Below are 16,465 nucleotides of genomic sequence, written 5' to 3'. Positions count from 1 at the left end.
CGTACTCAATCTCATATATGTAACAAGTTCAATTCATTCATAAATGTTTACGTGGAAGCGTGAAAATTAATTAATCTGAAATATAAATTTGATTAAGAGAAAATAATGAAATCAGTATTTAAATTTTTAATAAATTCGAGTTTTATTCTTCACTAATGAAAGAGATTAAATTCAATTTCGTAACCAATATTCTTTCACAATAATTCAAAAAAAATAGTCCATACAAAAGCAAATAACAGAATTATATATACAAGTGACTTGATTCGACAAATTGCATACCGCATTCAACAAGTTCAAAAATAATGAAGTAAAAAAAAAACAAAAATATTACAATGAATGCATACCCCAATTTGTCAAGCCAAGCGACCGTTTTAGTTTATACAAAATGATATAGTCCCTATAAAGGAGAGTTAATCATATTTTAAAAGGATTAAAAATAATCCTAAGTTTACTTAATAAACTCTATAAAATATTAAATATTAATGACATAGTCAAAAATACAAAATGATATCGTCTCTATAAAGAGAGTTAACCATATATTAAATGGATTAGAAGAATCCAAAAGTTTATTTAATAAACTTTAAAAAAAATAAATACATATTAATGACATCGTCAAATAATATAAAATGATATCGTCTCTATAAAGAGAGTTAACCATATATTAAATGGATTAGAAGAATCCAAAAGTTTATTTAATAAACTTTAAAAAAAAAGAATAAATATATAAATGACATAGTCTAAAATAATGAGTTAGTCATATCTAAAAGAAACAAAATGTTTCAAAAAAAATTAGCAAGGATGATTTATGCAACAACAAAAAAATAATTAGTTACAAATTTCTCATTTAGAAAAAATAATATAACAACAAAAGGTTCATGTTAAACTATGTTCTGGAGTGTTAAATTCATCACACACCAAGAACACATGAACTTCCCAAAAAAGTTACATAAATCATTCCAATACTATATAAAATAACATTTTTATATCATCTATCTAAAGTTGCTTACAATTCAATAAAATAATCTTATTTGATTGTCATTTAGCACTTAGATTGATTTAAAAGAACAAGTATCAAATTTATCAAAGAAATAAGATAAAGTTCAAAAAGAAATTAAAATATTTAAAGTTTTTTATTTAAGGTCTCACCAGAACATTTTGAAGTAGAATATTAAATCAAATAACGTTTATACATATCCTTGTTGGCCGAAGAAAGATGTATATATAGTTTTCTTTATTCCATGTTGTTGAGTATTAAATTGAAGACATCCTTGGTTTTGTACTGCTTACTACACTGACTCACTGTATACAGCGTCTAGCTTATATATATGAATTTAAATAGCTGTCTCTATAATTTATATGTTAGCTATGTATACATCTCTCCTTGTCCAACAATGACTTGTTTTTTTCCTTTTTATGAAAAATTCTTACATATAAAAATACTGTAAGTATTTTTAATATTTCAGAAATTAAAAATGAAAATAGAAATTATTAATATTTTTCATAACGTATCATTATAAGGATTTTTTTAAGAAAATTAATTTAACTTATATATATTTATCTGACATCTGTGCATCGGTAAAGTAATTATTCAACTAATGATTGGAGTCTTAGCTAAAGTGTTTTTTATTGTGTTTCAATACATTATTTTTTATTTTTGTCTAGATCGGGCCCTGGTTTCATTGGATTAATTAGATATATTATTTTTAGCTGGTTGGTTTTTTTTCATTAGTTACAATGGTTGTAACAACTCGATGTGCATCTGCTGCATATTCAAGTACTAGAAGTACTCCAGTTCTTATCGAATCAACAAATATAAATGCAACAATAAATAATATAATATATGAGAAGTACAAAATTTTACCATATAAGAGCTGGGCGCCATGCAACAAAACAATATCGCCATGCTTTGAATATACATTTGTAATACAAGCTATTGGATTATATTTATATGGCTATTATATTGCATTAGTTGATATCATCATTATTGGAGTTTTGGTTCATTTGAGAGCACAATTAATCATTTTAAATCGCTCCTTAACTACTGTCATACAACGAACTCATAACGCAATTGTATGTATATATTTATTTATTGATGTTTAAATATGTTAGGGGGGCGTCCATTAATTACGTGATGCATTTAGGGGGGAGGGTTGTCGAGCCAATTCTTACTAAATCTCACTTCGGGGGAGAGGGGGGTCTTGGCAAATATCACGTAATATTTTTTAGCAGAAAATGTTGTAAATCTGCGTGAAAATTAAGTTAACTAAAATTAAGTTGAATGAAAGTAAAAAACGTATCTTGAATCAAATATAGCAAAATCTGACACAATTATATTTATCATATTTGTTCGAACGCCACAGAGCAGCATAGTAGTTCTTCGATTGCTTTTGACCAGTCAAAGATCGTTGCAGCGTAACAAAAGAGTAACAGCGACGCACAGTCCATGCGCACGCATCGCATAACAGGATAATATGCATTAGTATTTATATGTAAAGTTATTATGATCGTATCTTTGAATGTTTCGTAGCCGCGCGCTCTAAGATATGCATATGTATTTTGTTACTTTAATAGTTACTTAGTTCAGTTGTCGTGATCTTAGTGCTAAGCGACCCCCCCCCTCAAAGTAACAAGATCCCGTTCACCCTGGTCACCAGGTACCTCGGAGGCTGATTCTGTTCCGCAATATTCGCGTTCAGTGATCCCAAAAACCTTCGAATAAAGAGTTTGGAATCATTTTCAACACTCTACTAACCGAATTTAGTATTAACAGTCAATTTAAAATGCATATTATTTATAGTGTAGCCGCTGAGTGGGTTTCATATGCATTTAAAAGTTCTACCGAACAAGGAGTGTATTTCGATGTATTTTGACCCGCTGAATGTAACATGAAACAAATATTAGAAGAGATATCGGTCAAATAATCAATAAGTATATCGTCATAGTCGTATAAGTCATATACGGTTATAGTGATACAAAAAATAAATATTATACAAAAAAGACCGGAAATTTAATTATCTACAATAAAAACTATTATCATTTTTGGTCTAAAGTGCACGGTTATGACTATATAGCCTAAAACTGTTTTCCTTAAAATGGAGGTACTTCCCCCGCGTATTCCATCAGTACGTGATACTAAACCTATTTAAAAAAATATATAACTCCTGTAAGAAAAAAATTCTCTGTAGTTTGAAGTATGAAGTTATCATACAGGACAAATATTAACTTCATTACTTTACAGGCACAAAATGTCTGTGCTGAAATAACTTAAATTCATATGCAAAAATCTTTCAGAAAAAGCACCGCGATCAATTAAAGGACATAGAAATATCATCAGCCATTTTTAAAAAGACTTTGAACAATAAATTGTCAGAATGTATTGACCATCATCAATTAATTATCGATTTAACTGATGAAATGGAAGCTGAATTTAATATTTTGATATTATTTCAATTTTTTGGAAGTTTATTACTTGTTTGCTTGTGTATGTTTCAAATGTCAATTGTAAGTATCAAATATATTTTCACCTGGAATCAAAAGAAACTCATTTCTTTACACAATTATTGATTTAGGCGGATTTTTATTTTGATCCCAAAAATATCTTATCAAATCGATTAAAAATTTGCATTTCATTCAATGAGACTTCTTTCATAATAGTCTAAGAAACGGTATAAAGTCGACCTTCACCCATTTGATAACCAGATAAGACATATGTTTTATGATATTTTATAGATTTATAAACTCATATATGATAGCTTGTCTATCGAAAAGTGTTCATGGCTGTTTTTAATTTAATTAATTTTAGTCAATTTTTTCCAAGAACGGTTTTTCCAGGGACGCCTATACCATTATTTTTACACCCTGTATATATGAGATATACATATAAAGTTATACTAATTTTAGTCCCAAGTTTGTAACGCTTAGAAATGTTGATGATAGGAACAAAATGTTGGTAAAGGTGTTCCTAAAATCACCGAATTATGTCCGTGATCACGATTACTCAAAAAAGAAAAGAGATATAAAGTTAAAATTTTTATAGCGTCCTCAGGACGTAATGAGTGGGTTTGAGTTCGTAAATGAGCCACAAATGGCAATTGGGTCTTAATTCCGTAGAAGTCGAGATAGAGCAAAGGTTTAAATATAAAAATCCTTATAAAAAAATAAACAACTTTTGATTGAAACATTTTTTCGTAAGCATCACTGTTTACCCGTAAGGACGCAAATTAGGACAAAATTTTGGTGTTCATTTTCTCCAAAACTATAAAAGATAGGAAATCTAAAATTTGAAGGTAGTTTCAACTAGTGAGCCTTATGAAAGATTTTTGAAAAAACAAAAAAAAGTTTGCTAGAAAATACTTCGAAAATTTCCAAAATTTTCGAAAACTAGACCAAATGGCGGCCAGAAAGCCCCGTCATAAATTGTAGGTTTTTTCAACTTTTCTAATCTATTAAAAATAATGCAAGCACTGATATTCAACATTGTCTATACAGGGTATTTCAACAATTAGCTCAATCTAATTGATTTCTTTCACCATACTTAATCTATTCATATAAAATGCTTTGTGTCCTGAAAGACAGATTTATTGGCTGCGTTTGGCAGAAAAAAGCACTAGTAAGCGTTTATAAGCAAAATGGCGATTGTTAAACGGTAAGCGCTGTCAAATAGTAAATAGCTATTTTCCTCTAGGACACTAAGTTAGCTTTAACCGGGGAACCTAACCTAATTTAAATATATGTTTGTAAATTATTCATATTAAAAATTTACCAATAATGAATAATATATATTAAATAATGTACAAATATACTAATTATATAATTTTACAAACAACTTAAGGCGTATAAAGCTATTATTTAAATAAATGTTTGCAAAATAAATAAGCAAAATGGCGGATTATGTCAGGGCAACTGAAGTTAGCAAACATGTCCTGGCCGAAAACTGTACAGTTTGTTTTTCAGCGCTAGTAAGCGCTCTCAAACGCTTTTTTCTGCCAAACGCAGCCGACTAACTGACTGACGGATCAACACACAGCCTTAACTACTGATCGTAAAGACCTGAAACTAAGAGGGTGTGTTCTTTGTATGACGTAGGCATCTGGTAAGAAAGGATTTCCGAAATTTTAACTCTAAGGGGATGAAATAGGAGATGAACGTTTATTTGAAAGTCCGTCATTTTTGAGTCCACTACTTAACCGATTATAAAAATTATTTCACCTATAGAATACTACATTGTCAGCAAGTAACGTAAGCAATTGTTATCAGAAGAAAGATAATTTAATTTAAAATAGTCATGAACACTTTTTGATAGACAAGCAATCATAGGCATGTTTATCAATCATGGTCGATCTTATACCATCTTCTGAACTATAAGAGTGGTCCAATGCAGACAGACTAGGATACCTTAGCTTATTCGAGACCTTTATTGCATGCTGGATACATAGCCAAATCCGTTAAATTAATATATTTTTTAATATTGAAAACATTTTAGAATCCACTTAATAGTCCTGCATATCCAAGTGTCCCTCTGTATCTAACATGGGTGTTATATCAGTTATTCATATATTGTTATTTTGGCCAAGAAATTTCGACAGAAAGTGAATTAATTGCTGAAGCTGCCTATAATTGTGAATGGATCGGAACTGAACATAAAGTACAAACAAGTTTAATGTTACTAATAAATCGTTCACAACGTCCACTCTATTTAACAGCTGGAAAATTTTCAAAGTTATCTCTAGAAACTTATGCTAGTGTAAGTATTTAATAGTATGGTGTCTTAGCAGCATTCAGCACTCAACTCGAAAAAAGCTACGAACGAATAAATTTCTACTGACTATGACGAAGAAATTTCGCTTTTTATTATCCTAGCATACCAGATATGTAGTATACAGGCGTTATTTTATTAGAGTAATAGTGCTGGATTTAGGCTTAGGCGCGTGAGGCAGTTGCCTTGGACGACACAATTTTAGGGACGGCTAAATTTTAAAGGCGATATTATTCAAGGGCAATCCAAATTTCTGGATTGAATAATCAATAATGATTGAATTTCCTTTTTAAATCACCGCAATGTTAATTTTTGATTATTAGGCTTTTATCAATATTAGTCTTGATCGATAACTACTATGGATTAATTTTAAAAAAATTATAAAGATATGTATATATAATATCGATTATAAAAATAATATAATTGACGTTATTTCGCGCAAACCAAAACCAGGAAGAAGAAAATGATTCTTTAAGTGATTATTTAAATATAATGTTAATTATTTATTTTTGAAAAATTATATTTAAGTTTATAATTTATATTTGAAATTATATTTAATTTATTTCGCTTTTTTAAAGTATTATGAAGTCTTAGTAACTCTTTTTGGAAGTCTAATTAACTCTGAATAACTCTTCTAGAAGAGAATCTGAAATCTTGGAATTACTCTGACTTTATACGTCAAATTAAAAGTGATTTCTTTGAAAGTGAAGACTTTTTCAAACTTCTTAAGAAAAAGTAAAAATTTAAGAACTGTTATTCGAACTAGTTTTTAATTTTGACAGAGAAATTTTTCCACAAGGGCAAACTACAAATTTATTTACCAGGCCGGCCTTTCGATGATTGCTTCGTAGATTAGTAGAATTTAGCCAACCCTCCTTGATTACTGGGATTTCATGGAGTGCATGTAAGGCATCATCGTAGAATTATCGGTTAAAATGGACTAGGAAACGATTAAAAAGGGTAGTGTGACTTTTAACAGGGGAGTGAGATTCTTAAGTCCTATATGCAGCCGTGTATAGAGGGCAGCGAATCCTTAAATGTTGATATTTTCATCTATAGAAGCCTGTAAGGACTTAGAGATATAGAATGCTTGGATCCGATACTTTAAACCTATTGATTCTAGGAGTAATCTTGGCAGGTACATTGCGTTTTTTTTTAATATCCATAGGCCTGGACTGAAACTTGTAATTTTAGTTAATCGGAAGACGTCTCTTCCTCCAGATGATGGGGTGTATTTAAGAAGGACGCAAAAGATTTATATATTTAAGTACAAAGGATCTAATTGTTGATTTTATTCCTTCTTTAATTGATTAGCCCTGTTATTGATTTTTATTTTATAGACTGTAATTTCCATGGTCAATTCCAACGTTATAGCCTACATTGAGTTTGTTAGAGTCAGGTCGTTATTTTATTTTCCCTTTGTTCTTTAACAATCATCATGAGGATAGAAATGTGCTCGTTCATAGACTTTTTCGTGAGTATGCGATGCTACTTTGATAGAGTCAATAGTGTAGGCGTTGAGTGGGTTTCGTATGTATTTATTGGTCCCACCGAACAAGGAGTGTATTTCAACGTATTTTGACCCGCTGAATCAGAATTTTCAACTTGCTTATTTTAAAATGCACCTTTAAAATGGGTACCTTAAAGTACCTAAATATTATTTATTGGCCAATCTACGGACGTTTCAAACCAAGAGCTGCGCGCCGACCTTATGTAGAATCATTTTTGATTACAATTTTAACCACATCTCCGGTTATATTAATCGTACCAAGACAAATAAGAAAAGGAAATATTTGATTTTTCATGTAAAATAAAATGGTATAAAATTACTTCCTAACAATTTCAATAGTTTAGGAGCTATAGCCGTATGAACAATTAATTTGTTCATAACTTTCCCCCCAATCTGAGCGATGAAAATTCAGATTCAGGAGGTCAAACTACGTCGAAATACACTCCTTGTTCGGTGGGACCTGTAAATGCATACGAAACCCACTCAGGCCCTACGCTACAATTATTCACTTAAAATGTTAACTTTAAGATTATACGTGGAGGTGGATCTTATTATGCTGTGTTAAGCAGAGTTAATGAATAAAATGGTCTGAATATTTATTTAATTTACTCTTTTTGTGAAACAAAACTAATTTCATTCCACATTTTCAATGGACAATGGATGTTTTTACACATTTATTCTGCACATTTCAATGGATTAATTAATTAATTAATTAATGGTTTTTAATTTAAATAAATAAAAAGTAGGAAATACGTTGTTAATTTAAATTTTTAACAAAATTAAATAAATAAGTACACAATGAAATTAAAAAAAATAAAAAAAAAATTAAAAAAAATAGTTATACATTACAAAACATTACAAAATATTACAAAACATTTTCGGCTGATAATCAGGTTTTGAAAAAAAAATATTATCACAATCCGATGATTTGCCTGAACTGTACGAAACTGTCGCTCTAAAAATTTTCTATAATAATTTGTTTTTCTCAAAATTGAGTTTATGAATCGAGCTAAAATTTTCCACCTTTTTTATGATTATAAGTTACATCTTTTTCCACAATTGCAACTCTTTTTCTTCAATTTTCGAAAAGTTATCAAAGAAAGTTGAAAATATGAGGTTACTGCGGTTTTCTTGATATTTTAAGGTTATTTTGCTATGTTAATGGCATAGGTTAAGTTAGGTTAGGTTATATTGGCTGTCCACGAAGAACACACTTAGGCTATAGAGTATATTATGATACCAGATATGTGTTTTAACACCTCCGCTGATAATTTCATTTATCAGTTCCTCAAATATTTTGAGAGGCTGAGTCCACCTCCTTCATGCATAATACCATGCACTACCCCAGCCTATCATAACTATTAATTAAATTAATTTTTGATGTGACGGCGGGAATCGATCCCGCTACCCTAGGCACACCGCGAACGTTATTGGTTACCCCTTAACCAACTAATCTACCAGGGTTGACATAGAGATAATACAGATAGAGAAACCTTTCCAAAAAATAGTGAAGGATAATAAATGCGAGAGCATGATTATGAATGCGCATGTCTTAATATACAATAGCTCCGTATAGTTAGCAGGTAAAATTGTTATTTTTCACTCAAACTATTTCCATTCATTTGGGAATCGTTTGGGAGGATTTGGGAATATAATTTTAGAATTTGGGAATTATTAGTTTTCCTGTAATTAATGATTCTTTTTTCAGCGTATAGTTAGCAGGTAGGAAATTAAATCCACTTAATTTTTATGTTATTCGAAAGGAAATCATTTGGGAATTACGATAAACATGGTTTCAGAGTTTGGGAATGTATACTTAATTAATAATCACCTATTTTTTAGTTTATTTATAGGTTATGTTAATTAACCGTACACAACCATTAATTGTTATAAGACAGTATGGCGCCAATATTCAAATATTACTGAATAATTTATTTTATAATTTATGTAAATGTTAAGTTTTATTTTGCCTTAAAACTGATCTTATTCAATTGGAAATCGTTTGGGAAGATTTAGGAATATATTTTTATTATTTAGGACTGATTAGTTTTCATTTAATTAATTAGTTCTTCAAAGCGTATACTTAGAAGGTAAAAAATTAAATTTTCACCATTTTTACTTTATTTGATAATAATTTACATGGAGACTAATCTAATTAATTTGGGAATCACATTAAACACGGTTTCATCATTTGGGAAAGTATAATTAATTTATTAATTATATTTATTTTTTAGTTGATTTTTTGTGGTTATATTAATGGCGGCAATATTCAAATGTTACTTCATTTGAAAATACGATATATTATCACTATATTGGCATAGATAATATATGGTGTTTAATGCATTCCCGTTTTTAATTGATATAATTTCGCAAACTCAAGTACGCCTGATCCCTGCTTCATATAAAGAGTTTATAGCATATACTTGAAACTCGATAAATAAATTTTATCGATAAAAAAAGCTTCAAACAAAACATTTTGGGTGAATATGCGCACATCTTACGCAGATATTTATAAACTTGATCTAAGATTTCAAGTTCAATGAAAAGCTCAATCTACTCCGTAATTGGTAACAGATAGAGAAACACTTTAAATTAGAAAGTTTTTATGGTTAAAAATGTAACATTTTTGTTCGAAACATTTGCCGAAAACAGTATAGTTAACGAAAAAACGGACTGAAAAGTTTTACCCAAAATAATTATAATTTATAATTGTTTCTACGTCATCAAGACACTCTTCGAAAAATATTTTCCAATAAATCCGTACGTAAAGTATACGAAAATTGGGTTCATTTCGCGTTTGGGCGAGTGTTCCTGAAAATGGTTTAGAGTATTAAAGTTGTAAGTAATATCTTGGAAACTACGTTCGTAATCGTAAATATAATACAATTTATTACATGTATAAGTCTATGGTAATAAGAAATTTAAAATTTGGAAAAATTTCAATTCTGTAGACTGAAACGTAAAGAGTTTGAATTTTTTGTTTCTCCGATACTACCCTCCATGCTCTGACATATTACGAATTTTTGCGATTAAAAATGACGACTATTTATCTTGTCCAAACTTAGATTTTTATGTCTAAATAAAAATTAATGTAGTTCTTGTGTAGCATCATGCCATGGACACGTAAACAAACACTTTAAACTCAAAAGGGAGAATGGACATAATTTGCCAACGAAACGGCAGAAGTTATAGCGTCGCTAGCGTTCCTTTTACACCGAATGCATAGCACAAAATAAATACGAACGTACGTACAAAATATTAAATAAATGCACCATATTTTTTAATTCAAACTTGTGCTTTATATTCGCTTCACTATCCGATGCAAAAGGAATCTACTGACATCATAATTTTGACAGATATTTGGTTACATAGAGGGTATTTTCCGTAATATATGTCAGTATACTTCTCATTGGTAATGCCACTATACTGATGATTCGATCTGAAATACACTGGCCAGCGCCAAATTTTCACTGTAACCTATTTCCAAAGATTGGATGTATTAGTTTTACGACAATTTGTCGTGTTGTTGAAACATAATTTAATAAAGTTATTATTCCACGCACTCTAATGCATACAAGTTCGACCGAATAGTTATCCGCCACGCTTTTCTCATGACGTCATTACTACTTTGGGAAAACGCTCAAAGTGTGTTGTCTCTACGAGTCATACAAGCAAAATATGAAGTAATCCTCAAAACTTCAAATACGTATAGTATGGGTAATTAGCCGATAATTTTTGACTGCAGTGTTGGGAAAGAAATACCCCAAGAAATTGAAAAATTAATGGATTAAAACATTAAACAAAAATACACACAAATTTTTATTGTCAGAACAATTTTATTTATAAAAATTACATCCGATTTATATTTAAAATTATAGAACTTATCTTATTGTTAAGTTTTATTTATTACTCCGCATTGTTCAAATGAGATTGTCTTAAATTATATTTGTTAGAGATTTTTTTGTCAGAATCATCAGATATTTGTTCGTCAAAATTCTCAGAAATGTCGTTACCTGAAGACGACTTTTTTGGTTTATGCGTTTTTTTATGTTTCAAATAACTCATTCGACAATTAAATTTTTCGTCACAAATATTACATGAGAAAGGTTTTAAATGTCGAATTAAATTCTGTCGCAAGCTAAATTTATAATCACAAAAATTACATGGAAAAAGTTTTTCTCCAGTATGGATTACTCGATGTTTTGCCAAATGACCCCGTTGGGTAAATTTTCTATCACATTCATCACATGCATACTGTTTTGAAATATGTACGAGTTTATGTTGTAGCATATTGCGTTTCATTGAGAAGTATTTCTCGCAAACATCGCATTTAAAAGGTTTTTCTTTAGTATGCACTGATCTTACATGTTCAAGCAATGGTATTTTGTCTACATATTTTTTATCACAAATATTACATGCAAAAGGTTTTTCTTCAAGATGTATTTTTTTATGTTTAGCCAGATATTTTTCCACTATTTTTTTACCACAAACATCACAAGATACAATAATTTTTCCATGAATATGAATTGATTTATGTAGATTATAACTTTTTTGATGAATGAATTTTTTATTACAAACATCACATGAAAATCGAAAAACTTTTGAATGCGTTGCTTTATGTTGAGATAAACTACAACTGCGACCAAATAGTTTTCCACAAACATCACAAGAAAATGTCTTTTCTCCAGTATGAACTATTTGATGAGCATCTAAATCACCTTTTCTCACAAATAATCTGTCACAAATATCACAAGAATATGGCCTCTCTCCGGTGTGAGTTCGTTTATGTAGAACTAAATGTGATTTATCTATAAATTTTTTCTCACAAACGTCACAAGAAAACGGTTTTTTCCCTGTATGAATTCTTTTGTGTTGGTACATAACGCTTTTAGTGCTGAATAATTTCTTACAAATATTACATGGGATTTTTTCAATAATTTCTCCAGTATGACATCTCTGATGTCTTAATAAACTGTATTTAGTGGTGTAAATTTTATCACAATTATCACACGAGAAACGTCTTTTTGTCGTACGAACCGGTTCTTCTTTATCTGAATCACTCTCTTCGAATTCTTCATTTTTCACTGTAAAATCTGCATCTAGTTCTGTTTTTATATTTTCATCATCTATAATTAATTCTGTGTTTAATTTTTCAATTTTAATTTGTATATCTTTAATTAAAAACGATTTCTTAGCAATATTTTCCATTTTTTAAATTTCGATTTCTGTAAAATTATGTAAATTTTTTTAAACTGTATTTTATCAAAAAATTGTTTTTTATTTTCAAAAAAAAGTTTAATTTATGTTAAAAGTTGGAAGATTTTTTTGACGAATAGGCGTTTCATGCTTACCATGTGTTAATAGTCTTTGGTGTTAATTTATGATCATGAAGGTTATAAAGATCTTAAACATGAAGGTTATAAAGAAGGAGAACGATCGCTACGTGTTAAAGCATTAGTGCGTCCATGAAGGTTATAAGAAGGAGAACAATCGCTATGGAAAATATTATCCCCAAAATATGGATAAAATAAGTGAGGCGCTGCGACCGCTAACTAGTATCAATAAAAGCGGGCTGTTGTGCGCTAATTTGAAATGATATAGCAATTTGTACATTATGCAACTAACTTCATCTACTTGTACTCATAAACAGCTAACTTCGCAGATACTACTTCTTGATGACAGCGCGGCTGGTGGCTGAAAAATGAACTATAAATTCTACAAATTTTCAGGGACAGACGCGCTCATGAAGATTATAAAGAAGGAGAACGATCGCTTGTATGAAAATGGTATTCATCCTATTTGCATGACATTAAAAAACTTATAATATTAAAGATTATAAGTTTTCTAATGTTGATGCATATAGAATAAATACCATTTGTATGCAAGACAATAAGCTTACTATTCAAGATAGGAACCTTATTATATAAGATAATAATGAGATGTATTTTGACGATTATACTAATTTAGTTTGCGTTGATCTTCAGAGATGGCATTAAATGACCGGCAATAAAAATTAGCATTGACTTTCGCTTCTGTCTTACGATATATTCTCGGTTCACAAGCACATGGGCGGTTCGGCCAAAAGTTCATGGTACACATAATAATTATAAACGTCAAAGTTGGTGCTTTTTTACTAGGACCGTTTTTACTGCTTTATAAATTAATAATTAATTAAATTGGAAAGAAAATGGCAAACAATTCATTTAATGATGTAAATAAGCATTTATTTGTCAACAAAGAAAATATAAAAGTTGAAAAACAAGTAAATACAGAATTAGTGGATGTTAAAGAAGAAATATTATATGAAGATGTTAAAATAGAAGATGGAAAAATTAAAAATGAAATTCAAGAAGACGGTGTTACAATCGAACAAGGACGAATTAAAAATGAAATATTAGAAGACAGCAAAGTTAGTGTGAATCCTGAAATAATTTATGTGAAGCAAGGAAATTTGTCTACAATTAATTGTGAAAACAAATTAAATACAGAATTTATTATAAAAGACGAAATATTCGATGTAAGTGTTTTAGAATCACAACAAGTTATCGCAGAAGAAAAGACATTTTCATGTGATAGTTTTGGGAATAGATTTAGTAATAAAAGGACTTTAAGCTATCATAAACAACTTAAAAAGACAAAGTTTGGGAAAAATTCTTTAACATGTGAAGTTTGTGATAAAACAATTACTAGAAAATATAATTTAATGAAGCACAAACGAATTCACTCTGGAGAAAAACCATATTCATGTGATATTTGTGAAAGGAGATTTAGTATTCGAAGGTATTTAGTTGATCATAAACGAACTCATTCTAGAGAAAAACCATTTTCCTGTAATATTTGTAATAAAACTTTTACTCAACAAAGCACTTTAAATTTCCATAAAAGAACTCACTCCGATGAAAAACCATTTTCTTGTGATATTTGTGAGAGAAAATTTAAAATTCGAAGGTGTTTATCTGAGCATAAACGCATTCACTCTGGAGAAAAACCATTTTTTTGTAAAATTTGTGGAAAAACATTTTCGCAGCAAGGCAGTTTAATTATCCATAAACGAACACACCCTAGAGAAAAACCATTTTCGTGTGATATTTATAATAAAACATTTGTTTATGGAAGCAGTTTAGTTGATCATAAACGAATTCATAGCGGAGAAAAACTATTTCGGTGTGACATTTGTGATAAAAAGTTTTCTAATCCTAGTAGTTTAATTTCACATAAACGAACTCATTCTGGAGAAAAACCATATCCATGCAACTTTTGTGATAAAACATTTTCTCAGTTAAGCTCTTTAATTGTACATAAACGAATCCATTCTGGAGAAAAACCATTTTCATGTGAAATTTGTGAAAAAACATTTCGACATAAAAATAATTTAATTGCACATACACGAATTCATAGTGGTGAAAAACCATTTTCTTGTGAAATTTGTGATAAGACATTTAATCAACAAAGTGGCTTAACTTTACACAAACGGACTCATACTGGAGAAAAACCATTTTCCTGTGATATTTGTGAAAAATCATTTAGACACAAAAGTTATTTATATGTATACTCAATGTCACAAAAAATGCTCGTTTTAAAACATTCTAAGTGTTACTATTATAACATAACATATGATGCGTACGCTTAGAATGTTTTAACTGTGGCACTTTTTCTGACAGTGAGTGTACATAAACGATTACACAATGATGGAAAATGAATCCACATTAAAGAAAAGCCATTTCCATGTGATTTTCTTAAGAAATCATTTAAACAAAGAAAAAATGTACGTAAAAGAAAACTCAATGGGATAGAATCATTTTCAAAAATAGAATCATTTTAAATAGTGAAATAATTATACAGAATGTTCGATTTACATCTAGGCATATAAATATCACGAGTATATCAGAATACATGCGCTAAGCAATGCATCTAAGTGAGAGGTATTATGTAAATGTGTTGAAGCATCGATATGCGTTGAGATAGTTTTAAGACGCTTGTAGAGTGGGAGTTTCTTAGTTGAATAGATGAACTACATCAGATCAAGCCACGATACAAGTCACTTTTGAAATTTCATATAACACCTATAATACCTCTTACTTAGGTGCATTGCTTAACGCATGTACTCTGTCATACTCGTGATATTTGTATGCCTAGATGTAAATAGAACATTCTGTATACTAAATAAGGCTGTCTTAATCAAATTAGACGCTGGGATGCGAAATTCAGCCTGCGTGCATCCTTGCCACTAAAAGAAAACTAAAAATAAATTTTTTAAATCCTCTTTTTAAAATAGTTTCTTTAACATGAAGTTGGGTTTATATTTAAAAATCGAATTATTTTTTTCTTTTTCTTATTAAAATGGTAAAAATTTGAATATTATTCTTCGAAAACCGGAGAGTTGGCAACCCTAACAAGTGCCACTGAAGTAATTAAAACTGTACGTCGTTCGATATCTGTTTTTTCATAGTTCTTTGTAATTTTCTTCAATTTTGCAGGCCGTAACGTGTGAAGTGCTTTACATATCTAATTATTTTTCGCCTTGGTTCATAATTTCGTTTATTTTAGAATAATTAATATTATAATTTTTATATTTACAGTTATTTATTCAAATAAATATTGTTACTTTAGTTAAAGAAATCTTTATTTAAAATAAAAAATTTTTTCATCCAATTTTATCCCCCTTTACAAACATAAATGTGAATTAAGACACAAGTTTTTCTTTTCCTTACATGTGTTTTCCACCAATGAAAGAAATGAAATTAAAAAAAATATGTCGAACGTCTTTGATTCGTTTCCATAATTGCGATACCCTCGTAAATTGGCCACCACGTTCTACTGATTTAAATCCATTGAATAGTTATTTATGGGGACATATAAAAAGGGTGGTTTACCGGAGACTACTAAAATATGTGGGGCAATTATGAGAAGGAAATAAACTAACTGAACATTGATGTTATTTGATAATAATTTACATGGAGACTAATCTAATTAATTTGGGAATCATATTAATCACGGTTTCATCATTTGGGAAAGTATAATTAATTTATTAATTACATTTATTTTTTAGTTGATTTTTTTGTGGTTATATTAATGGCGGCAATATTCAAATGTTACTTCATTGACAATAATTTTGTTTTTTTAATTTATGTAAATGTTAAGTTTTACTTTCCCTTAAAACTGTTCTTATTCAATTGGGAATCGTTTGGGAAGATTTAGGA

General features: G+C 29.5%; 2 protein-coding genes across 2 annotated transcripts; one reads left to right on the top strand and one right to left on the bottom strand.

Annotated features, from left to right (window-relative positions):
- The first annotated feature begins 1,734 nt into the window (after positions 1-1,734).
- On the top strand, positions 1,735-7,854 carry LOC123301303 (odorant receptor 4-like). The gene is made up of 4 exons (XM_044884039.1): positions 1,735-2,070; positions 3,292-3,501; positions 5,483-5,743; positions 7,794-7,854. Exons 1-4 carry the CDS (start codon positions 1,735-1,737, stop codon positions 7,845-7,847), a joined length of 861 nt encoding a protein of 286 aa, XP_044739974.1. The 3' UTR covers positions 7,848-7,854.
- A 3,299-nt stretch (positions 7,855-11,153) lies between these two features.
- On the bottom strand, positions 11,154-12,627 carry LOC123300729 (zinc finger protein OZF-like). The gene is made up of 2 exons (XM_044883359.1): positions 12,617-12,627; positions 11,154-12,490 (listed from the first exon to the last, which is right to left on the bottom strand). The coding sequence occupies exon 2, from the start codon at positions 12,471-12,473 to the stop codon at positions 11,172-11,174; it is 1,302 nt and encodes a 433-aa protein (XP_044739294.1). The 5' UTR covers positions 12,474-12,490; positions 12,617-12,627; the 3' UTR covers positions 11,154-11,171.
- Between the last annotated feature and the right edge of the window lie 3,838 nt (positions 12,628-16,465).

This window comes from Chrysoperla carnea, chromosome 5, assembly GCF_905475395.1.
Source record: "Chrysoperla carnea chromosome 5, inChrCarn1.1, whole genome shotgun sequence".
In the NCBI taxonomy this organism is placed as follows: Eukaryota; Metazoa; Arthropoda; class Insecta; order Neuroptera; family Chrysopidae; genus Chrysoperla; species Chrysoperla carnea.
Note: the sequence above shows the minus strand (reverse complement) of the source record. Positions and strands in the feature narration are given on the sequence as shown.